Source organism: Neoarius graeffei, chromosome 2 (assembly GCF_027579695.1).
Source record: "Neoarius graeffei isolate fNeoGra1 chromosome 2, fNeoGra1.pri, whole genome shotgun sequence".
Lineage (NCBI taxonomy): Eukaryota > Metazoa > Chordata > Actinopteri > Siluriformes > Ariidae > Neoarius > Neoarius graeffei.
The window spans coordinates 103,049,681-103,075,953 of NC_083570.1; the positions used below are offsets into that span (position 1 = coordinate 103,049,681).

A 26,273-nucleotide genomic window follows, 5' to 3' on the forward strand; every position below is an offset into this window, starting at 1 on the left:
TTATACTGAAACAGTTAACGTTACAGGGGTAGAAGCCACTTGCCTGACACAAAATGTTGGGCACACAATCTCGAGTGTTCGCTTGGTTCCCAGTCAACACGTTTAATGGCAGCAATCCACTTCTTCCTCCGCTCTTGATCAGCGGGGAACCGGTAAAATGATAAACCCTCCATGCTTTTTCTGTTTGAGCACCCGACTGCCACACAACAAGCCATTCTGACTGAAAATTTTAATCAATCTCCAAAAATTTCCGCGTGTGAAGTGAGCTGCGGCTTGATACCCAATATGGCGGATAAACAGACTTGACCTCTGACCTATGACGTTGGTGCACAAGGTCCATAAACAAGGTCTGTGTCTTCTGTGATCAATTCAGTAGAGGTGTTCAGATCCAGTGGGTCATTACTGGTGTCTGACAAACTCAGATTTTGTTGAATGAATAACTCGCTAACACTAATAATTAATTAAAAGCACTGATAACACTTCCTCTGGATAAACTAAGGGAAGTGATTTATTTATTTATTTATTTATTTTTTGCATTGGTGGGTGAGGGGGGTGTTTATTATATTTTTTTAGAGGGCCCAAAATTTCTAGCAGAGCCCCTGCATAGTAAATTGTAACATGTCTTTTAGTGTCGGAAATTCACTACAAAAGTAATACTGATGATTTTTGTAACAGAATATTGATTTGAGTTCAGTCTGAGTAACATCCAGGTTTACAGTTGTGATTAATACAGTAGGTGTAACAGCATTTCCATAACCATCACACCAGTCCCCAATTCACCAATGAGTGAAAGCAACATGAAGCATTCCACTTACTCTCTTTTAAACATAAACGCTTTATAATTTAATTCACATCCTCACTGTCGATACTTTCTCTTGAATATTATTATTATTATTATTATTATTATTATTAGTCTTTCTAATGAATATATATATAATATTAATATTATATATATTACGGTCTATAACAGATACTGAGACAGGTGCTTTGGTGATTTGTTTATGATGAACATGAACAATAATGTGCAACAAAAGTGTTTCATGATTGAAAGGCTTTTATTAATAATTCAAAGCAGGACACTGCAGTGATACACACACTTAACACATATGTAAGTGATCATTAAGAAGAAGAATTGAGTTAAACTGAGGAGTGTGTGAGCTCACATGTTAATAACTCAAATGAAATGATGAAAGTGGGAGATTTGAGCAGTAAAGGCCACATGTAACACACAGTGAAGCAGTAGAAGGTGAGCTGAGTAAAGTGTGTGTGAGCTCACAGCTCTGAGCACTGCTCTGTGTTCACTCTGCCCACCACAGTAGGTTGGTTGTCTTTGGAGGCCTCACAGGTCACCACCTTGTTCCTCCACTGCTCCGGGTGGAGGCTCAGCGTGCTGCTCCAGCTGTAGAGGCCGTCCGCGTGCAGAACGGCGGTGCTGCGGCTCTCCCCCGAGCTCCAGCTGCTCCCATCAACCTTCCAGCTCAGTGTCCAGTCCGAGGGGAAGCCCTTGTCGGCCACACACGAGTGTGACCTTCTCCTGCTGCAGCTCCACACTGGAGGGGGGCAACACCGTCACACTGGGCTGAGTGACACCTACACACACACACACACACACACACACACACACACACACACACACACACACACACACACACAGAGTTGAGACAGGAATGGACAGCTGTCAGTCACTCAGGCTTCGTTTCAGCTCACTGTGTGTTTCACTTCCCTTTATATCTTATAGAGCAGAACTGAGTTCAGTGGAGCATCACAAACGATTCACACTCAATTCAAACACTTTTACATCTTAGATCTATAATCATTTTTATTACAGTTATCCCTGGACAGTAAAAATGAATCATACTGAGTATTCAGGAATTAAAAATATGAAGCTCATTTTATAACATGAATAAGCCACATTTAAAATACAGAATATTTACCACTTAAGCAAATTCAGTTTTGGTTTCTACATTTAAATCTGTATTTGGACTCTCAGTCTCTAAGATATTAAATGTCGTTAAAATAATTCAACAAAATGTCATCTGTAATTTGCACAATGATATCTACTTTCCTTTTAGATTTAAATTATAATTAACTCCCAGCAGTAGAATCAAATACATTTAAGCTTTAAATTATAATAAACAACTGGCAATATAATCAAAGACATTTTTCAAAGTTCTAAAATAAGGGAAATTTGAGAAACAGAAGGACGTGATACAAAAATCACATCTGATCTGGATTTGGAGGAAAAATAAATCTAAAAAATATATTCTTTACACATTACAACATGAATCTGAACACACTCCATTTCAGTCATTAATCTGAACACACTCCATTTCAGTAATTAGTAAACAGGTTACTTACGGCCCACAGACAGTTTGGTTCCTCCACCAAAAGTCCACCACAGTGATACAAACAGGTTTAGCGGCCGTACAAAAACCCTGCTGCTCTAAACTCACTGCTCTCTCCATCCATTTAAACCTCTTATTACAAAACAGCTACAAAACACCAACTTCTGCTCACATCAGCTGATTAATACACTAACTCTCTGACTGTTTTACTACAGTTTACTGTTTTTTTTTTCTTTTTAAACACCAAGAATGTCAATCTAAACTGAGGATGCAATTAGTGAGTGAGAAACACAAATAAATTACACAAAATAAAAGTTGAAATTTCACAAAATGTAGAACTGCAATTGCACAGGATTTACCCAGAATGCCTCATGGAGTAAAAATGCTGATGTACTCATGAGAAATTTACAATATATGACTGAATGTGTGGAGCTAAAGTGAGAATAATTCCTCCACTGCTTCTGTAGACTGACAGAAAGTTATGATATTTTATTTAAGTCCGACAATAAACTAAAGATTAATTTACAGTCAAAAATATGAGTGTGTATTTACTCACTGCCAACATTGATGCTGCTTCTTCCACCATAAATCCACTACAGTGAGAAACTCATTAACATTCAGTACAAACACCATCCAGTGAAAGTTGAAGCTTCTCTCTCTAATTCACTTATTTATGCATCTTAGACCTCAAAGTGTTTTACAGAAAATCTCCATCTGACCCCACAAGTAAAATTCACACAATAACTCTGTAGTAGTGTGAGAATTACAGTAAGATTGGGGGAATGTGGTAAAGGTGTTTCCATACTTAGAGGACACTTTGCATTGGCAGCACATGCTTCAGTGCTCTGGGAGTGTTTATAGCGCTGTGACTTTAACACTTCATGACTGAGAGCTGCTGCTACAGCAACTTCACCCACAGCTACCATGACTTTGATCCCCGTCTTCATCTGGACACTGATCCTCTGGACTCAAGGTCAGACACGGCTTTGCCTTTTATATTTTAAACAAACTCGTCAAGACAATACATTTTTCAGGTTTGTCTCATGATTATTCTTTCAACAGTTTCTGTATCATACTTTTTTTTTCAGAATCCAGAGGTCAAGCTACAGTAACTCAGACTCCTGCAGTGAAATCTGCTCTTCCAGGAGAAACAGTCACCATCAACTGTAGAACCAGTCAGGCAGTGTACACAGACTCATATGGTGACTGGTTAAACTGGTATCAGCAGAAACCTGGAGAAGCTCCTAAACTCCTGATTAAACTTGCGAATCAGCGACAGTCAGGTTTTCCAGCTCGTTTCAGTGGCAGTGGATCTGGATCTGATTTCACTCTGACCATCAGTGGAGTCCAGACTGAAGATGCAGCAGATTATTACTGTCAGAGTTACCATTCCATCTCTGGTTACTGGTTCACACAGTGTTATAGAGTCGTACAAAAACCTCCCTCAGTCAGATTGTAGAGAGACTGCACTGCTGCAGCTGGGAGAGACTGCAGGTGCTGAGTTGGAGGATGTGATACGGCACAAGTTCACAACTCACAGTCGAAATCTCTCCATAACCATGATGATTATGAAAAGTGAGTATATAGTAAGCTATATTTCCATTAAAATAGTTCAGCAACGAAAGATGTAGGATTAGACTTCGAGGCCTTTTTGAATTTTTCCTGCTATATTTTCACTCAGTCCTCCTTTGAGCCCAACACTGAACTGGTTCACAAGCAGGAAATATGGGTAATCATTTCGAAGGCCATTGTTCTGAAAAACTTAGATGAAGCTGTTGATTGTTTGCCCACTTCTGGTACATCACACATTGACATTACTGACCCCTAAATGTATATAGTGTCAGTTGCATAAGTATTCACACACACTGCACTTTTCCACATTTTCTAGTGTTACAGCCTGGAACTGAAATGCACTGAAGTGGGACTAAAGGTCATGAAGCTACACAAAACCTCCCACATTATTGAAGTTTGGGGAAAATCAGTCAAGGGTCTTATGAGTTAATTAACTCTAAATTAGGCGGCACAGTGGTGTAGTGTTTAGCGCTGTCGCCTCACAGCAAGAAAGTCCGGGTTTGAGCCCCGTGGCCGGCGAGGGCCTTTCTGTGCGGAGTTTGCATGTTCTCCCCGTGTCCACGTGGGTTTCCTCCGGGTGCTCCGGTTTCCCCCACAGTCCAAAGGCATGCAGGTTAGGTTAACTGGTGACTCTAAATTGACCGTAGGTGTGAATGTGAGTGTGAATGGTTGTCTGTGTCTATGTGTCAGCCCTGTGATGACCTGGCGACTTGTCTAGGGTGTACCCCGCCTTTCGCCCGTAGTCAGCTGGGATAGGTTCCAGCTTGCCTGTGACCCTGTAGAACAGGATAAAGCGGCTAGAGATAATGAGACGAGAGCTCTAAATTAGTTCTGATGAAACAAGTTCTCATCAGAAGTCATATAATTAGTTGAATGGTGTCCACCAGTGTCACATGATCGCAGTGTAAATCTCCCTGTTCCTGAAAGGCCCTGAAATATGTTGGAGAACATCCTTAAACAAACAGCATCATGGAAAACAAGTTCATGATGGAAGTCATATGAAACCCCGTTTGAGTTTATCTTCAGGCTTGTGGCAGATGCGGCAAACATGGAAGAATCAGTCTGATGGGAACAAAACGCAACTTGGAACAATGAACTGAACTACTGTATATTTGTGGCAGATCACAGAATCCAGGGACACATGTCGGCCCGGGGGCATTTTGAGTTATTGACAGATTCAGAAAGTACAGTTTCTAAGCTTTCCAATGATGCCTTCCATGTGGAGATCTGACAATATTTGAAGAATGTGTGGCCTTTTGAAAGTGTATACTTCTTAAAACAGAAAAGGGAGACAATTGCCCTCAAAGTTTTCCATCTCAGCTACTCTGGGTGTAGGGCGGGCACATAATGGTGCTCATTTGCATGACATTAAGGAAAGCTCTACCCCCTACTAGCTAGCACGATACTACTTTCATGTAAACAAAGATCACCACGTCAATTTTCCTTCCATGCAAAGTATGCCCAGCACAATTATGAAGTACAAAAATAAGTCCTAAAGTATACTTTAACGTTTTGTGGTTGAAAAATTACTCACACCGTAAGAAAGAAAGATAGCACGATGATGACACAACTAACACAACACTAGTTTCATGTAAAGCCTCGGTCACAACCGGCCGTATGTGCTCCTACAGCCGGTCTACACGCAAAAAATGCAAGAAACACACGGAGAGCGCGCATGAAACGCACGAGAGCGCGTGTGTGAAAAGCACGAGAGCGCGCGTGTGATGTGCTGATTTTCGAGCCGCAGACCGGCCGCAGAGGTTCTTTGTCATGTCAAACAAACTCTACAGGCGCTTACGTTTTTTTCAGGTTGCAAGACAAACTTACGGCCAACGCGCGTCTTTCTCCGTGAACAAAAAAAAAACCGCAGCGTTTTGGGAAACGCCAAAAATCGCACGGCCAAAAAATCGCACGTCCGGTTGTGACCTAGGCTTAACCAAACCACAACACTCTCCGTTACATGCAAAAATAACCACACATCCTTAGATTAATAAACTTACCCCATCAGAAAGAGAAACGGCGCCTTGCACACACCAATGCCTCCGATGGAATCATGTAGTCCTAGAACGGTCCGTGTATCATCCAATCATTCAAGTATTCCATTCAATCTGGAAAACGAGGTTGCGTTTTTTTTTGCTAGAAATGGTTATCTCCGATGTAAATACCGTGCGTCTGTTTGCTTCGCGGTGTTTCAGCTCCTCTGCGCTCTGTTTAGTAACTCATTCCATAGTGAAATCACACGCCTGTATGCAGTTAAGTAGCCATGCGCTCAACTCGGATCATACAGCTGATTCGCGGAAAAAAAACCCAAATGACTTAAATCATCATGTGAATGGCCCATATGGTAATTTACCCACACCCCCCAGCAGGCTACAGTCCTGATAAAAACGAGACAATTTGCAACAAAAAATGTATGCTTTTCCAACAAAACAATCTATTATCTGAAATACTGATTGCATTCTTCAAGATCTCAACTTGCACATGATGGAAAAAAACAAAAATAACAAATTTCGAAAAAAAAAAATGCTTCTTTTGCGATTATCTCGGATTCGTTTCGGCCGACATGTGTCCCTGGATTCGGTGAGGGGTGACATTTGGTCGAAACTGATATCCCGAATGAAGCATGGTGGTGGGAGCATCATGCTGAGAGATTTACCTTTGGCCCCTTTGTGGCATCCTGAGTAATGCCCTTCTTTACCTGGACACTGATTTTTGGTGAACAGCCTCCTCTAGGCAGAGTCTCATTTGTGCCATATTTGATCCAGTTTTAAAAGAATGGATTTAATTGTGCTCTGTGGTATATTCAAACTTTGGGAAATGCTTTTACCAAACCAAACCAAGACTAATACTTTTTCAGTGAGACCATGGAGGTCTTTAATTGCAATGATGTGCTATTTTGTGTAGATTCATGACATTTAATCACACTACTTACTTCTTCCACACTTGTGCACATTTATGGACAGACACAATGTCACTTTGATCAGCTACAGCCACAGTAAGTTCAGGAAGATGGAGCACAATACACAGATTTCCCATCCAGTTCAATCTTTTTTTTTTTTTATCCATGAAATTTACTTTGCTCATTGATTGCTTTTATCCAAAGAGATATAAATTAAAATGCTAAAAGCATATATTGTGTTCCAGGAGGTTTGTATGAACAGGACCTTTAGAATAGTAGCTTGATCTTACTTAGTGTGTGTGAACAATAGGACAAGATTTTAGATCTTGAATACGTCTCTATTACTGCCTTGATATATGATTCTCTCTCTCGATCTGGGTTAAGGGCCTTAATCAAGGGTAACTTGGCAGTGCTGAGGCTCGATCCCCTGACCTTCTGCTCTGTTACTCAGAGCCTTAACCACTGAACCACTACAGAGAAACAAAACAGTTTCAAATCATATTTGCGACCTAGATACAATAACAGTGATCCCTGAAAATACAGTATAGTAAAAAAAAAAGGTAAAATTATTCACCTTTTATTTTTACACACTTGTGCACATTTATATATGGAGACATTGTAACGTTGATTAGCGACGGCCACATTCACTTCAGTAAGACACAGATTTCCCGTCCAGTTAATTTGTTTTGTTTTTTTTGTCCCTGAATTCTAATTTGCTGTTTTATTGCTTTTATCCAAGGAGATATACATTAAAGAGTCTAAAGCATATCTTATGTTCCAGGAAGTTTGCATGATCAGGACCTTCAGGAGAAGAGACTGATCTCTCTCTCTCTCTCTCTCTCTGTACAATTGGAAGAGATTTTAGGTCTTGAATCAGACTCAGTGGCTGCCTCGATATGTCATTCCCCCCTTCCTCCATCAATCTGTCATCATTTTGTGTCTTTCAGTGTCTTCACTCCTGTCATGGTTTATGACTATTTTTATGTTTTCTCAGAGATCAGATTATTCTTCAGTATATTTAAAATGTCCTTGTTAGATTTTTCATGAGTTTAGGCAGATTCTTCCCAGTCAGAGAAATAAGAAGTAACAGTTCATTTGCATGAACAGTTCTGAGTCCCAGAATAGATCAACACTTTCAGCAGATGTTCATGGTTTTTCAGTTGAACTCACTCAAGCACAACACGCAGCGCTGCACTCGACCTGCTGTTAAAGGTGCCGATCCAAATCACTGTCAAAGACACTTCACGACTGAAAAAGGAGACATGATTTCCACATTTAAGCTTTATTTCAGTACAGATACACCACTGATTCCACTTCAGTCTTCTAAATATGGTTTAAAGTGTACACTTCTATTCTAGTGGACTTTACAGCTGCTCTTTCAGAACAAGGTGATCTGAGTGGTGTTGTGGTGGGAGACGGTACAGCCGAACACCTCGGACTCTTCCCAGCGTTCTTTGAAGAGGGTCAGGGTGCTGAAGGGTCCTTCTGTTCTTCTGTGCTGGTCAGAACCCCCTCATTCACCTCGACACAATCCATGGTGCAGCTCAGCAGCGCCCCCTGTGGAGAATAGGCTGAGAGCAGGCAGAGCAGCGAGGCCGATCCCTCAGAGAGCTGCAGAGAGGAGGGAGGGAGCAGAGACATGGAGGAGTTCACCACCGGACCACCTGGAGAACACACACACACACAGTCATTGTGGTTATATTTACAGAACACAATTGTCTGATTAAATGTTTTTTTCATTGGTTAGTTTTCTTTGTCACTCTGGTGTTTAAACTCAGTGATGATTCAGTAAACCTGTCTGACTCTGGAGCACAGTGTACTGTACACACTGCAGGAGACTGGAGGAGAAATAACACTAAATGATGGATTAGTGATGAGATTCATCTTTCCAGTCAGAAAAAAAACAACAACATGATCCATAAAGATAGTAAGGAAACAACTTTTTATTGCTGCTCACCTCTAAATCTCCTCTGTAGTCAGTCTGAATCCTGATGGAATTAAAGTGAAAAACTCAACTTCTGCCATTTCTCGACTACATTTATACACCTGTAATTTCCAGGAAATCTCTCATTTTGACTTTCTGATCAGTGAAAGTTTAAACTTCTCTCTCTCTCTCACTCACTTTTATGCATATTAGATCTACAGTGGTGTTTGAAAGTTTGTGAACCCTTTAGAATTTTCTATATTTCTGCATAAATATGATCTGAAACATCATCAGATTTTCACACAAGTCCTAAAAGTAGATAAAGAGAACCCAGTTAAACAAATGAGACAAAAATATTATACTTGTTCATTTTTTTATTGAGGAAAATGATCCAATATTACATATCTGTGAGTGGCAAAAGTATGTGAACCTCTAGGATTAGCAGTTAATTTGAAGGTGAGATTAGAGTCAGGTGTTTTCAATCAGTGGGATGATGATCAGGTGTGAGTGGGCACCCGGTTTTATTTAAAGAACAGGGATCTATCAAAGTCTGATCTTCACAACACATTTGTGGAAGTGTATCGTGGCACGAACAAAGGAGATTTCTGAGGACGTCATAAAAAGCGTTGTTGATGCTCATCAGGCTGGAGAAGATTACAAAACCATCCAAACACACCTTGTTTAACGCTTCAGCAAATTAACGGTGCTTGCTGAGTTGAGTGTGTTAGTGCAGGTAAAACATTAAAATGTGTAGGACAGGGGACACTCCTTACATCTAAAGTGCTAATGGTTAATGAACTTATTACTGATCAGGAGTTTAATGTACTTTGTTTAACTGAAACATGGATGAAGCCAAATGAATATAGAGCATTAAATGAAGCTAGTCCTCCTGGATACAGTTATATAGACCAGCCTCGTCTAACTGGCAGAGGACGAGGTGGCGCAGTTATTTATAATGATTATCCACAACCCCGATTCCAAAAAAGTACAAATTGTAAATAAAAACGGAATGCAATGATGTGGAAGTTTCAATATTCCATATTTTATTCAGAATAGAACATAGATGACATATCAAATGTTTAAACTGAGAAAATGTATCATTTAAAGAGAAAAATTAGGTGATTTTAAATTTCATGACATCAACACATCTCAAAAAAATTGGGACAAGTCCATGTTTACCACTGTGAGACATCCCCTTTTCTCTTTACAACAGTCTGTAAACATCTGGGGACTGAGGAGACAAGTTGCTCAAGTTTAGGGATAGGAATGTTAACCCATTCTTGTCTAATGTAGGATTCTAGTTGCTCAACTGTCTTAGGTCTTTTTTGTCGTATCTTCCGTTTTATGATGCGACAAATGTTTTCTATGGGTGAAAGATCTGGACTGCAGGCTGGCCAGTTCAGTACCCGGACCCTTCTTCTACGCAGCCATGATGCTGTAATTGATGCAATATGTGGTTTGGCATTGTCATGTTGGAAAATGCAAGGTCTTCCCTGAAAGAGACGTCGTCTGGATGGGAGCATATGTTGCTCTAGAACCTGGATATACCTTTCAGCATTGATGGTGTCTTTCCAGATGTGTAAGCTGCCCATGCCACACGCACTAATGCAACCCCATACCATCAGAGATGCAGGCTTCTGAACTGAGCGCTGATAACAACTTGGGTCGTCCTTCTCCTCTTTAGTCCGAATGACACGGCGTCCCTGATTTCCATAAAGAACTTCAAATTTTGATTCGTCTGACCACAGAACAGTTTTCCACTTTGCCACAGTCCATTTTAAATGAGCCTTGGCCCAGAGAAAATGTCTGCGCTTCAGGATCATGTTTAGATACGGCTTCTTCTTTGAACTATAGAGTTTTAGCTGGCAACGGTGGATGGCACGGTAAATTGTGTTCACAGATAATGTTCTCTGGAAATATTCCTGAGCCCATTTTGTGATTTCCAATACAGAAGCATGCCTGTATGTGATGCAGTGCCATCTAAGGCCCCGAAGATCATGGGCACCCAGTATGGTTTTCCGGCCTTGACCCTTATGCACAGAGATTCTTCCAGATTCTCTGAATCTTTTGATGATATTATGCACTGTAGATGATGATATGTTCAAACTCTTTGCAATTTTACACTGTCAAACTCCTTTCTGATATTGCTCCACTATTTGTCGACGCAGAATTAGGGGGATTGGTGATCCTCTTCCCAGCTTTACTTCTGAGAGCCGTTGCCACTCCAAGATGCTCTTTTTAAACCCAGTCATGTTAATGACCTATTGCCAATTGACCTAATGAGTTGCAATTTGGTCCTCCAGCTGTTCCTTTTTTGTACCTTTAACTTTTCCAGCCTCTTATTGCCCTTGTCTCAACTTTTTTGAGATGTGTTGCTGTCATGAAATTTCAAATGAGCCAATATTTGGCATGAAATTTCAAAATGTCTCACTTTCAACATTTGATATGTTGTCTATGTTCTATTGTGAATACAATATCAGTTTTTGAGATTTGTAAATTATTGCATTCCGTTTTTATTTACAATTTGTACTTTGTAGGGGCGGCACGGTGCTGTAGTGGTTAGCGCTGTCGCCTCACAGCAAGAAGGTCCTGGGTTCGAGCCCCGGGGCCAGCGAGGGCCTTTCTGTGTGGAGTTTGCATGTTCTCCCCGTGTCCGCGTGGGTTTCCTCCGGGTGCTCCGGTTTCCCCCACAGTCCAAAGACATGCAGGTTAGGTTAACTGGTGACTCTAAATTGACCCTAGTGTGAGTGTGAATGGTTGTCTGTGTCTATGTGTCAGCCCTGTGATGACCTGGCGACTTGTCCTGGGTGTACCCCGCCTTTCGCCCGTAGTCAGCTGGGATAGGCTCCAGCTTGCCTGTGACCCTGTAGAAGGATAAAGCGGCTAGAGATAATGAGATGAGATGAGATTTGTACTTTGTCCCAATTTTTTTGGAATCGGGGTTGAATTCGGCCTGCTGTGATGGTGTGATTATCTTCGCATGAACCAAACAATGGTGCAGTCTAAGCTGATGAAGTTTTTTGGGCAGTCTTCTTCAAGCACTGAAGGTGATTTAAGGGCTGAAACAGCCACGGTCGAAGCACACTCAGAGCCCCTACTGTCCCCGAGCACATTGGACAGGGTCAGTAATACAGGGGTCAGTAAAAAGCGCCAAAGTGAAAATGCTGTCAGCCGGCAAGGGACTGAAGGGAGCTACATTTCAGGAGGCATAGTGTGCTGAGTCCCCTTGGTGAACGTACCTGTATGATGTAAAACGCTGTCATTCTGTGTTCAGTTTGTAAATTATCGCGAAATTCTGATTCCTTCATAGTTGTTTGTTCCCAGACTCTTCTCCACTCTGTTCAATTGTAAATGAAGTTTTGTGTTGAAGTAAAGGGCTAAAGGGAATCCTTAAAGCTCTTTTGATCAATTCCATACTAAAATAAACTTAAATAAGCTCAAACTAAAGAGGTTGATTTTATCTTGATGGTGCACAGGGCGCCCAAAATCAAGAACTTTCTTATAAGAGGCTGGAGTGGAGCTTAAATTGTATATGTAATGGAGAAGCCTAGCTGTATCTGTACAAATGTTTGAATTGTGTCAGTGTGGTTGGTATAAACCTGTATTACATCCACTTTGATAATTCAGTAACAAAGAAAAATTACAGACTAAGTGAAGACAAAAAAAGAAAAAGTGAAGAATACTGCTTTGACTTGATTTTTCAAGGAAAAAAGTGGAGAACATTTTTCAGAACCCATGGGGAATGCTGCTAAAGCCACCAGTTATTCTCACTGAGATGAAATAAAATTGAAATCAAATTAATTGGGGAAATGAAATTAATTTAAAATGGGTACCCAACAGGTTATCAGTCAGAAGGTGCAGGCCTGTATCGACGCTTCTGGGCGTAGTCACCTGAAGCGCCTGCTTCACGCAATATCTCACTCGTGTCTCCCTTTCTTCTCCCTTGTGTTGTTCTCTCCCTCATGCACACCTTCCTGTTTCTTGCTGACCTCTGACCCCAACTGCTGACTGGATCCACGTTCAAGATAAGTAAATTTAAAATAACTTATTTATTATTAAATGTCAAGGATGTTACCATATTATAAAAGACATGAAATTAAAATTTTAATAACAATACATCAATAAATAAATAAACTGATGACAAAATTTCAGTCATGAAGTGTTAAAGTCACAGCGCTATAAACACTCCCAGAGCACTGAAGCATGTGCTGCCAATGCAAAGTGTCAATGCAATGACTATTATAATATTTCAATTTCATATTGTGTTATTATATTATTTTTTTCAGAATGCAGAGGTCAAGCCACAGTAACTCAGACTCCTGCAGTGAAATCTGCTCTTCCAGGAGAAACAGTCACCATCAATTGTAGAACCAGTCAGGCTGTGTCTTCTGACAGCTCATATGGTAACCGCTTATTCTGGTATCAGCAGAAACCTGGAGAAGCTCCGAAACTTCTGATTAAATTTGTGAATCAGCAACAGTCAGGTTTTCCAGCTCGTTTCAGTGGCAGTGGATCTGGATCTGATTTCACTCTGACCATCAGTGGAGTCCAGACTGAAGATGCAGGAGATTATTACTGTCAGAGACATGAAATTAAAATTTTAATAACAATACATCAATAAATAAATAAACTGATAACAAAATTTCCATTGGGCTACAACTCTGTAATAATGTGAGAATTACAGTAAGATTGGGGGAATGTGGTAAAGGTCTTTCCATACTTAGAGGACACTTTGCATTGGCAGCACATGCTTCAGTGCTCTGGGAGTGTTTATAGCGCTGTGACTTTAACACTTCATGACTGAGAGCTGCTGCTACAGCAACTTCACCCACAGCTACCATGACTTTGATCCCTGTCTTCATCTGGACACTGATCCTCTGGACTCAAGGTCAGACACGGCTTCATATTTTATCTCTACAATAATGTGTTCATACAAATACAATTACTGTTTCTATTATAATATTTCAATTTCATATTGTGTTATTATATTATTTTTTTCAGAATGCAGAGGCCAAGCCACAGTAACTCAGACTCCTGCAGTGAAATCTGCTCTTCCAGGAGAAACAGTCACCATCAACTGTAGAACCAGTCAGGCTGTGTCTTCTGACAGCTCATATGGTAACCGCTTATTCTGGTATCAGCAGAAACCTGGAGAAGCTCCGAAACTTCTGATTAAATTTGTGAATCAGCGACACTCGGGCTTTCCAGCTCGTTTCAGTGGCAGTGGATCTGGATCTGATTTCACTCTGACCATCAGTGGAGTCCAGACTGAAGATGCAGGAGATTATTACTGTCAGAGTCATCATGATATCACTGGTTACTGGTTCACACAGTGTTATAGAGTCGTACAAAAACCTCCCTCAGTCAGATTGTAGAGAGACTGCACTGCTGCAGCTGGGAGAGACTGCAGGTGCTGAGTTGGAGGATGTGATACGACACAATGACCCTCTGTGCTGAAGAGGAACCACACCACACTAACTCACAACTCACATTAGAAATCTCTCAATAATCATCACACCACACTGCACACAGTCCATCACATCCACTACTGTAAGATCAATAGTTTCCCAGTTCTCTCAGTCGTGGTGTTACACACTCATTAAAAGACACAGAGATGTCAAAGTTAAATCCAGTGATTAATGTCTGTAAAATTTTTTGCTGTTTGAGGAGCCATGTGTTTGATCAGTGTTCATGGTGTCCTTACATTGACTACCTCACAGGTTCCTAACCCTGGTTTACCCCTTGTCCACCCCAGGACCCCCTGTCCTGCACATTTCAGCACTTTCCCTGTCTCCAACACACCTCATTTAACTCTTCAGCTAATTAACAGTGCTTGCTGAGTTGAGTGAGTGTGTTAGTGCAGGTAAAATAGTAAAATGTGCAGGACAGGGGACACTCCAGGACCAGAGACAGGAAACTATGGATAAATGAATTAACTCTCGTTACAGACTGATCTTTAAATTGTAGCATGTCTTTTGGTGTCGGAAATTCACTCCCGAAGTAATACTTAACACAGCACAGATGAAATTTCAGTCCTCTCTGACCCATGGTGCAAACAGGCAATGCAATGAATCAAAATAGAATAACTGAAATAAACAATAGAAATATAAACACTCTAGATAAGAAATAGATACTCACAGGTATATATATATATATATATATATATATATATATATATATATATATATATATATATATATATATCCACTATATTGCCAAAAGTATTTGCTCACCTATCCAAATTATCGGAATCAGGTGTTCCAATCACTTCCATGGCCACAGGTGTATAAAGTAAAGTAAAGTAAAGTAACTTTATTGGTCTCCCTAGGGAGAAATTTAGCTTAGAGTCAGGGAACATTGCTGCATCAAGATAGAGACACAAACACACATCTAATTAACTAAAAGAACATGTGCAATCCAGCATTTTTGTTCCAGGTGAACTGTGCAAATTAAAAATCCTAACATTGATACATACAAACAATTCAAACAAGTACCATTAATACATTCATGCATACATACAAACATACTTACCTAACATCCACTCAAGTAATATCCATACATACCTATCCATACATCCAATCAATAACATCTATACATTCCTAGATATCTCACAAAAATGAATACCATTCCTACAGTCATATATATAAATTACATTCATACATATCCATACATGTACAAAAGAACCATAGTTCTAAATAACCTGTGCAAAATAGCCAAAGAAAGATAATACATTCTAGTCTTCCATCTATGCATACATACACCATCCATTTATTAGATTATTCACTTTAACTTTAACTTCAAGGTAGTCCACAGGCCAGGGGCACAGATGTCCAATACCAGGCTAGTGCGCCACCTAAGTTAAGATGCATGTTAATAACTAGCTTGTTCACTAATGATATCTGCACTCAACATGCACAGATGCAGCCTCAGGATTAGGGAACCCTGCCTTAACCCCCCTCCCAGTTGAGGCAGAAGGAGGTGAGCAGTGTCTCTCATCTCATTATCTCTAGCCGCTTTATCCTGTTCTACAGGGTCGCAGGCAAGCCGGAGCCTATCCCAGCTGACTACGGGCGAAAGGCGGGGTACACCCTGGACAAGTCTCCAGGTCATCACAGGGCTGACACATAGACACAAACAACCATTCACACTCACATTCACACCTACGGTCAATTTAGAGTCACCAGTTAACCTAACCTGCATGTCTTTGGACTGTGGGGGAAACCGGAGCACCCGGAGGAAACCCACACGGACACGGGGAGAACATGCAAACTCCACAAACAAAGGCCCTCGCTGGCCACGGGGCTTGAACCCGGACCTTCTTGCTGTGAGGCAACAGCGCTAACCACTACACCACCGTGCCGCCCCCGAGGTGTATGATTGATAATGTATTTACAGAGAAATCTATGAATAATGGATGGCATGATGGTGTAGTGGTGTAGTGGTTAGCATTGTTGCCTCACAGCAAGAAGGTCCTGGGTTTGAGCCCATTAGCCAACAAGGGCCTTTTTGTATGGAGCTTGCATGTTCTTTCCACATGTGCATGGGGTTCCTCCAGGTGCTCTGGTTTCCCCCACAGTCTAAAGACATGCAGGTTAGACTAATTGGTGGCTCTAAATTGACCGTATTATGTGAGTGTGAATGGTTGTTTGTCTCTATGTGTCAGCCCTGCGATGACCTGGTGACTTGTCCTGGGTGTACCCTGCCTCTTGCCCGTAGTCAGCTGGGATAGGCTCCTGCGACCCTGTACAGGATAAGCTGCTACAGATAATGGATGGATCAATGGATCTGTGAATAAAGGGCTTTGGGGTTAAGGCTCATGCAGACTGATTTTTAGTATTTTATGCTGCATTTACCAAGTGAGCAGCTAGCTATAGAGATCTTGCAGTCACGTGACCGGAAAGTACACAACCACCATCTTGTCGGTCAAAAACACAGCTGAATACTGCTGCACTCGTGTACAGAATGGATCAATTTCAACCGACGGACTACACGGCTCATTTTTCTAATGAACAGATAACTAGATATATGTCTAAAATAAACGATCTACAGATTAATGACCCTTATGGCTTACCGGATGGAGTTTTCATGACCGGATTTTGAACTGCCAGAGGTGGAATACCCAGATGTGTATAATTACCTCATTAACTTTCCCTCGCTGTTCAGTGGTGAAGCACTGCGTGCCTATAAATCTCTGGACAGTTATCTTTACAGAAATTCAGGATTTGTCAGCGACTCAGATGTGGCATCTTGTAAACAAGAATCCTCATTGGATGGGTAAGTCACTTAAGTATTGAGTATAACATTGACCAGCCAATTATAGAATAGAATAAGGTAATTCCAGCTGTAATTCCAAATCGTCCGTCTTGTTTACATGGATCTGGCTTTGGAGAGGTAGAGGCTTGGCAGTTGAGATTTGAGTGGCTGTTTTCTGAGCTTAGTCAACAGGCCGGCTCTGCCTGTAGCCTCGCTTTTGCTTCCGCTCCCGGCACCGCCTCCTTCGCTTTGCTTTCAATAACAATCCACGGAGACCCCACTGGTCTCGCTATCTTGTCCGGAATGTTGTGCATGCGATGGAAATCGCTACAAACCGTCATTTTCTGCTGAAAACCAATGCCCAGTAAGTCCATACGGTTGTAGTGGATATTGAAGTCCGGTACAGACGAACAACACGCAAAAATACACACAAAAAACATAAAAAACGTGCACAGGTAGGGAGAGCTTGTAGCCGCAGCCGTTGTAGTAGAATTGTATATAGTAGGGTTTTCCAGAAGAAAAGGCAGAAGTAAAAGCAGAAGTAGAACCAGAAGTAGAAATAGAAGGCGGAATATGGCGTTTGACCGACAAGATGGCATCTGTCACAATCTGGATCGGCTGTGACGTCACATGCAAGTGTTCCATAGCAAGCAAGTACAATTTTAGCTGATAACGTCTTGTCTCGTCTCGTCTCGTCTTCTTCCGCTTTATCCGGGACCGGGTCGCGGAGGCAGCAGTCTAAGCAGGGAAGCCCAAACTTCCCTTTCCCCAGACACCTCGGCCAGCTCCTCGGGAAGAACACCGAGGCGTTCCCAGGCCAGCCGAGAGACATAGTCCCTCCAGCGTGTCCTGGGTCTTCCCCGGGGCCTCCTCCCGGGGGGACATGCCTGGAACACCTCCCCAGGGAGGCGTCCAGGAGGCATCCGAAAAAGATGCCCGAGCCACCTCAGCTGATTCCTCTCGATGTGGAGCAGCAGCGGCTCTACTCCGAGCTCCTCCCGAGTGACTGTGCTTCTCACCCTATCTCTAAGGGAGCGCCCAGCCACCCTGCGAAGGAAACTCATTTCGGCCGCTTGTATCCGCGATCTTGTCCTTTCGGTCATTACCCAAAGCTCATGACCATAGGTGAGAGTCGGAACGTAGATCGACCGGTAAATTGAGAGCTTCGCCTTTTGACTCAGCTCCTTCTTCACCACAACGGACCGGTAAAGCGACCGCATCACTGCGGAGGCTGCACCGATCCGCCTGTCGATCTCACGCTCCATCCTTCCCTCACTCGTGAACAAGATCCCGAGATACTTAAACTCCTCCACTTGAGGCAGAACTTCTCCACCAACCTGGAGAGGGCAAGCCACCCTTTTCCGGTCGAGAACCATGGCCTCGGACTTGGAGGTGCTGATTCTCATCCCAGCCGCTTCACACTCGACTGCAAACCGCCCCAGTGCATGCTGAAGGTCCTGGTTTGAAGAAGCCAACAGGACAACATCATCCGCAAAAAGCAGAGATGAAATCCTGTGGTTCCCAAACAGGATTCCTTCTGGCCCCTGGCTGCGCCTAGAAATTCTGTCCATAAAAATTATGAACAGAACCGGTGACAAAGGGCAGCCCTGCCGGAGTCCAACATGCACTGGGAACAGGTCTGACTTACTGCCGGCAATGCGAACCAGACTCCTGCTCCGTTCGTACAGGGACCGGACAGCCCTTAGCAAAGAGCCCCGAACCCCATACTCCCGAAGCACCCCCCACAGAATACTACGGGGGACACGGTCGAATGCCTTCTCCAGATCCACAAAGCACATGTGGACTGGTTGGGCAAACTCCCATGAACCCTCGAGCACCCTATGAAGGGTATAGAGCTGGTCCAGTGTTCCGCGACCAGGACGAAAACCGCATTGTTCCTCCTGGATCCGAGGTTCGACTATTGGTCGAATTCTCCTCTCCAGTACCCTGGAGTAAACCTTCCCTGGGAGGCTGAGAAGTGTGATTCCCCTATAATTGGGGCACACTCTCCGGTCCCCTTTCTTAAAAAGAGGGACCACCACCCCAGTCTGCCACTCCAGAGGCACTGTCCCTGACCGCCACGCGATGTTGCAGAGGCGTGTCAACCAAGACAGCCCCACAACATCCAGAGACTTGAGATACTCAGGGCGGATCTCATCCACCCCCGGTGCCTTGCCACCGAGGAGCTTGCAAACCACCTCAGTGACTTCGGCTTGGGTAATGGATGAGTCCACCTCTGAGTCAGCTGATAACGTTCATATAGAATTTTTTTTTTTTTTTTAGCCAGTTTTTGTTCATTTCATATGCCACTTGTCCATTTCATTACTGGAATTTCTATATGAACGCTGATAACGTTCATATAGAAATTCCAGTAATGAAATGGACAAGTGGCATATGAAATGAACAAAAACTGGCTAAAAAGACTGTTAGATAGCTTGACTTATGATGTAAAGGGAATAATGCCACTGTCACTTTTAAGATCATAAATTTGTTTCCCTTTTTGATCAACTAATGTTACTAACCAAGCATGCAGCTCATTCCATCCAAATGTTCGTAATACATACATATGGTTCTCAAAACATGCTGTGTTAGTACAATTATATGACAGATTCTGAATTATGTACCTTATGGATACTTATGTAAGTTAAAGTGTTGGAGTGCCAGATACCAACGGGTGATCTGTGTGTTGGCATCCTTCATGCGGTGGAGCCACTGGAGGGGCGCGTGGTCTGAACAGAGGGTGAAAGGGCACCCCAGCAGGTAGCAACGGAGGGTGAGGACCGCCCACTTGATCACCAGACACTCTTTTTCTATGGTGCTGTAGCGCCCCTCACGCACCGACAGCTTCCTACTGATGTACAGGACAGGGCGGTCCTCCCCCTCCACCTCCTGGGACAAAACCGCCCCAGGCCTCTGTTCGATGCATCGGTCTGTAACACAAAGGGGAGAGAAAAGTCAGGGGAGTGTAAAAGTGGCCCCCCACACAGTGCAGCCTTTACCTCAGAAAAAGCCCGCTGGCATTGCTCCGTCCACTGGACAGGATCTGGTGCCCCCTTTTTAGTGAGATCAGTCAGCGGGCTGGTGACGTCCGAATAATTAGGTATAAACCTACGATAATAGCCAGCCAGCCCCAGGAACTGTCTCACCCCCTTTTTGGTCTTGGGTCTCGGGCAGGCCGCAATTGCTGCTGTCTTGTTAATTTGGGGACGCGCCTGCCCGTTGCCCAAGTGGAAGCCCAGATACCGTACTTCCACCCGCCCAATCGCACATTTCTTCGGGTTGGCTGTGAGACCCGCTCGCCTCAGCGACCTAAGGATGGCCCTTAGATGTTCGAGGTGCCTCGGCCAGTCATGACTATAGACGATGATGTCGTCGAGGTAGGCGGCCGCATAGGTGGCGTGGGGGCGGAGGACCCTATATATCAGCCGCTGAAATGTAGCGGGTGCCCCAAACAGCCCAAACAGAAGTGTGATGAATTGGTGTAAACCAAACGGTGTGGAAAACGCCATTTTTTCTCGGGATAGTGGAGTCAAGGGGATCTGCCAATATCCCTTCGTCAAATCCAGTGTCGAATAAAAGTGAACAGTGCCGAGTTGATCGAGCAACTCATCAATACGAGGCATTGGGTACGCGTCGAATTTAGACAACGCGGTGACTTTTCTATAGTCCACACAGAACCAGACCGACCCGTCGGCCTTGGGTACCAAGACCACCGGGCTGCTCCAGTCACTGTGGGACTCCTCGACGATGCCGATTTTGAGCATGGCCTTGAGTTCTTCCCGAACCACTTTTTTTTGTGTTTGCATAGCCTGTAAGGGCGGCTATGCACTACCACCCCTGGGGGCGTCTCAATGTGGTGCTCTATGAGGTCGGTGCGACCGGGCAGGGGCAAGAACACATCTGAAAACTCAGTCTGCAACTGGGCGACCTCCGTGAGTTGTGTCGGGGAGAGGTGGTCTCCACAGGGGACCGGAGAGGTACGTGATGCCAATGCCCTTTTTGAACCTCCGGCCCCAGCTCCGCTTTCTCCGGGACCACTGACACCAATGCCACGGGGACCTCCTCATTCCAGAGTTTAAGCAGATTGAGGTGGTAAATCTGTAGCGCCCCAATCCTGTCCGTTCACCTCACCTCGTAGTCGATGTCCCCAACTCGCCGTGTGACCTCAAAGGGTCCTTGCCACTTGGCAATCAATTTGGAGCTTGATGTGGGCAACAGTACGAGTACCTTATCTCCCGGTGCGAACTCCCTAAGGTGTGTGCCCTTGATGTACAGGTGGGCTTGCCGTTCTTGGGCCTGCCGCAAATTCTCCTGGGTTAGGTGGGTGAGCGTGTGGAGTTTTGCGCGCAGGTCCATAACGTATTGAATTTCATTTTTACTTTGTGAAGGTCCCTCCTCCCAATTTTCGTCTAGAATGCCGCGCGGCTTACGCCCATATAATAATTCGAACGGGGAGAACCCTGTGGAGGCTTGGGGGACCTCTCGCACTGAAAACAACAAGGGCTCGAGCCACTTATCCCAATTACATGCATCCTCACTTATGAATTTTTAAATTATATTCTTGAGGGTGCGATTGAACCGTTCCACTACACCATCCGTTTGTGGGTGATACACGTTGGTGTGGATCGGCTTAATCCCCAATAACCCATACAGTTCGCGCAGTGTCCGTGACATAAACGTGGTGCCTCGATCAGTCAGAATCTCTTTCGGGATTCCAACTTGGGATATGACGCGGAAGAGCACCTCTGCAATACTGCATGCTGAGATATTGCGCAGAGGCACTGCGTCCGGGTATCGCGTTGCATAGTCCACCAGAACTAATATAAAGCGGTACCCTCGTGCTGACCGATCTAATGGCCCGACGAGATCCATACCAATTCTTTCGAACTGGGTCTCGAATAATGGTAGAGGGTGCAAAGGCGCTTTTGGAACAGCCGCTGGATTTACTAATTGGCATTCGCGGCACGCCGCACACCACCTACGAACATCACCGCGAATCCCCGGCCAATAGAATCGGGCCATTATTCGGGCTAGTGTCTTATCCTGCCCTAAGTGTCCAGCCATGGGATTAAAGTGAGCCACCTGGAACACCAATTCCCAGTGGCTCTTTGGAATTAAGTGCTGCGTGACTTGCTCTTTCTTCTGAGTGTCCTGCGTCACTCAGTATAATCTATCTTTCATAATAGAAAAATAGGGGAAGGACGGGGTGGCATTCGGCGGGATCATTTGACCATCGATTACTCTCACTTGGTCAAACGCATGCCACAGAGTCTCGTCTCACGACTGTTCTAACGGGAAATCTGTGAGGGATTCCCCGAGAGAGGGAGGAGGAGCCGGTGGCTCCTCACTCTGATGCGGAGATGACGTAGATGGCTCTGTGACAGCTGCTCCCGCCAAGGCGACACCGGGACCTTCCCATGACCTACTGAAGTATGGCAGGACCCACTCTCCACTAAACAGTTCATCAACTCCCCGAATCCTGGCCAATCAGTCCCCAAAATTAAAGAGTGGGTGAGGCGAGGATTAACCGCCGCCTTTACTATGAATTTTTCCCCTCGGAAAAAAATGTGGACCGACACCAAAGGGTAGCTGTGAACATCCCCGTGCACACACAACGCCTTCACCCCCTGTGTTCCCCCTAATGCCTCGTTTTGCACCGGCTTTGGTGAATTGAGGCTTGATTACAACCAGAATCCACCAACGCCTGATATGTATCCCCTTGAATACTCACCGGTATGCAATACGCTCCGGCCTGATCGAGGGCGGTCTCTGGTGCGTCGGGGATCCGAACCACCACGCCCACCTCCATTGCCGTGCACTGCTGTTGGAGGTGGCCCGGTTCCCTGAAGCGCCAGCAGACCGGCCCGGGCTTCCTCTCTGCACCTGTGTTCTGGGGCTCAGTCACCTGAGGGGGGGGGGAGAGACAGACACAGAAGGGAGAAACGGGAGGGCACCGCGGGTGCGGCGGGCCGGCTGGGGTGGTGCCGGCCCCTGTCTCCGCAGTGGCGGAATGGGGCAAGGATGGGACACAGGGGGAGGGGGAGAGAGAGAGAGAGAGAGAGAGAAGAGGAGAGAAGAGGCTGTCTGCTGTCCTGCCGCTGGAACAGCCGCCAAATGGTCCTCCGCCAGCTCGATTGCCTTATAGAGCGATGCCGGGCGGTGGCCCTGGACCCACTCCGCTGTTCCTGCTGGCAAGCGAGCGATGAATTGCTCCAGCACCACCTGGTCGATGATCCCCTCGGCGTCGCGGTTGTCGGCCCTCAAAAACCGCCAGCAGGCATCCCGGAGTTGCTGGCCAAACGTGAATGGCTGGCCAACTTCCTCCAAGCGCAAAGTGCGGAAGCGCTGACACTGCTGCTCAGGGGTGCGCCCCACACGCTGGAGGACGGCCCAGTGGAGGTCCGCATAGGCCAGCTAGCGGTCGGCGGGGAGCTGTAGCGTGGCCAGCTGCGCCTCTCCCGTTAGCAGGAGACCTGTTCAAACAATGTGATGAATGCCTCGGGGTCATCCTGCGGACCCATCTTGGTTAGGGTGAGGGGGGATGGGCCCGAGGTGGGAGCGCTGGTGGACCCCGCCAACGGGAGGAGGTGCCGGAACGCCTCACGATCTTCTTGTTGGGCCAGCACCAGGGCCTTGAAGCGCTGTTCTTGTTCCTTTCGGAGGGCGACTAGCGCCTGGTGCTGGCTTTGCTGGGCCGTGGCGAGTGTGTGGACCAGGTCGGCGAACGGGGAGGACTCCATGGGGCTGATTGGCTGCTGCGCTCCAATTCTCCCAGGTTTCAGCACCACTGTAACAGTTCAGCACGGGTGGGTGGAGCACAGAGGATGGCAGGACAGAGATCAGGTTCAAAATAGGGATTTATTGCCACACTTTTCAGTCTAACAATTTGACGCCAAACAGACACACACACACAACCAGCGGCTAGTTCGGGGATGAGCTCCTCTGGTCTCGCTCTCCCTCCTTCAGAGTCTGGTGTGGCTGAACTTGACTGGCCTGCACAGAGTCCTGACCTCAACCCGATAGAACACCTTTGGGATGAATTAGAGCGGAGACTGAGAGCCAGGCCTTCTCGTCCAACATCAGTGCGTGACCTCACAAATGCGCTTCAGGAAGAATGGTCAAAAATTCCCATAAACACACTCCTAAACCTTGTGGACAGCCTTCCCAGAAGAGTTGAAGCTGTTCTAGCTGCAAAGGGTGGACCAACGTCATATTGAACCCTATGGATTAGGAATGGGATGTCACAGGTGAGCAAATACTTTTGGCAATATAGTGTGTGTATATATATATTTATATATATATATATATATATATATATATATATACACACACTATATCGGAAATTCACTACAAAAGTAATACTGATGATTTTTGTAACAGAATATTGATTTGAGTTCAGTCTGAGTAACATCCAGGTTTACAGTTGTGATTAATACAGTAGGTGTAACAGCATTTCCATAACCATCACACCAGTCCCCAAATTTATATATATATATATATATATATATATATATATATATATATATATATATATATATATATATATATAAATTTGAGCAAAGGACATAAGATAAACAGTCAAGGGCACTTGAGATATAGCAGGTAAACAAGAAATAAGCAGTATAAACAATAAACTAATAGCTGTTAAGGTGGGACACACAATCTCGAGTGTTCGCTTGGTTCCCAGTCAACACGTTTAACGGCAGCAATCCACTTCTTCCTCCGCTCTTGATCAGCGGGGAACCGGTAAAATGATAAACCCTCCATGCTTTTTCTGTTTGAGCACCCTACTGCCACACAACAAGCCATTCTGACTGAAAATTTTAATCAATCTCCAAAAATTTCCACGTGAGAAGTGAGCGGCTTGATACTCAATATGGCGGATAAACAGACTTGACCTCTGACCTATGATGTTGGTGCACATGGTCCATAAACAAGGTCTGTGTTTTCTGTGATCAATTCAGTAGAGGTGGTCAGACCCATTGGATCATTACTGGTGTCTGACAAACTCAGATTTTGTTGAATGAATAACTCGCTAACACTAATAATTAATTAAAAGCACTAATAACACTTCCTCTGGATAAACTAAGGGAAGTGATTTATTTATTTATTTATTTTTGCAGGGGTGGGTGAGGGGAGTGTTTATTATATTTTTTTAGAGGGTCCAAAATTTCTAGCAGAGCCCCTGCATAATAAATTGTAACATGTCTTTTAGTGTCGGAAATTCACTACAAAAGTAATACTGATGATTTTTGTAACAGAATATTGATTTGAGTTCAGTCTGAGTAACATCCAGGTTTACAGTTGTGATTAATACAGTAGGTGTAACAGCATTTCCATAACCATCACACCAGTCCCCAATTCACCAATGAGTGAAAGCAACATGAAGCATTCCACTTACTCTCTTTTAAACATAAACGCTTTATAATTTAATTCACATCCTCACTGTCGATACTTTCTCTTGAATATTATTATTATTATTATTATTATTAGTCTTTATAATGAATATATATAATATTAATATTATATATATTACAGTCCATAACAGATACTGAGACAGGTGCTTTGGTGATTTGCTTATGATGAACATGAACAATAATATGCAACAAAAGGGTTTCATGATTCAAAGGCTTTTATTAATAATTCAAAGCAGGACACTGCAGTGATACACACACTTAACACATATGTAAGTGATCATTAAGAAGAAGAGTTGAGTTAAACTGAGGAGTGTGTGAGCTCACATGTTAATAACACAAATGAAATGATAAAAGTGGGACATTTGAGCAGCAAAGGCCACATGTAACACACAGTGAAGCAGTAGAAGGTGAGCTGAGTAAAGTGTGTGTGAGCTCACAGCTCTGAGCACTGCTCTGTGTTCACTCTGCCCACCACAGTAGGTTGGTTGTCTTTGGAGGCCTCACAGGTCACCACCTTGTTCCTCCACTGCTCCGGGTGGAGGCTCAGCGTGCTGCTCCAGCTGTAGAGGCCGTCCGCGTGCAGAACGGCGGTGCTGCGGCTCTCCCCCGAGCTCCAGCTGCTCCCATCAACCTTCCAGCTCAGTGTCCAGTCCGAGGGGAAGCCCTTGTCGGCCACACACATGAGTGTGACCTTCTCCTGCTGCAGCTCCACACTGGAGGGGGGCAACACCGTCACACTGGGCTGAGTGACACCTACACACACACACACACACACACAGACAGTTGAGACAGGAATGGACAGCTGTCAGTCACTCAGGCTTCGTTTCAGCTCACTGTGTGTTTCACTTCCCTTTATATCTTAC

At 44.3% G+C, this 26,273-nt stretch overlaps 1 pseudogene and 1 gene segment (V, D, J or C); one reads left to right on the forward strand and one right to left on the reverse strand.

The window, feature by feature from the left end:
* Nucleotides 1–1,272: 1,272 nt before the first annotated feature.
* On the reverse strand, nucleotides 1,273–12,003 carry LOC132870402 (Ig kappa-b4 chain C region-like; annotated as a pseudogene).
* Nucleotides 12,004–13,553: 1,550 nt separating this feature from the next.
* The window catches only part of LOC132874646 (probable non-functional immunoglobulin kappa variable 6D-41), an 88,782-nt gene continuing 76,062 nt past the window's right edge, over nucleotides 13,554–26,273 (forward strand). The window contains 1 exon segment of the V gene segment in view: nucleotides 13,554–13,628. Within this exon segment, the coding sequence occupies nucleotides 13,580–13,628 (49 nt within the window).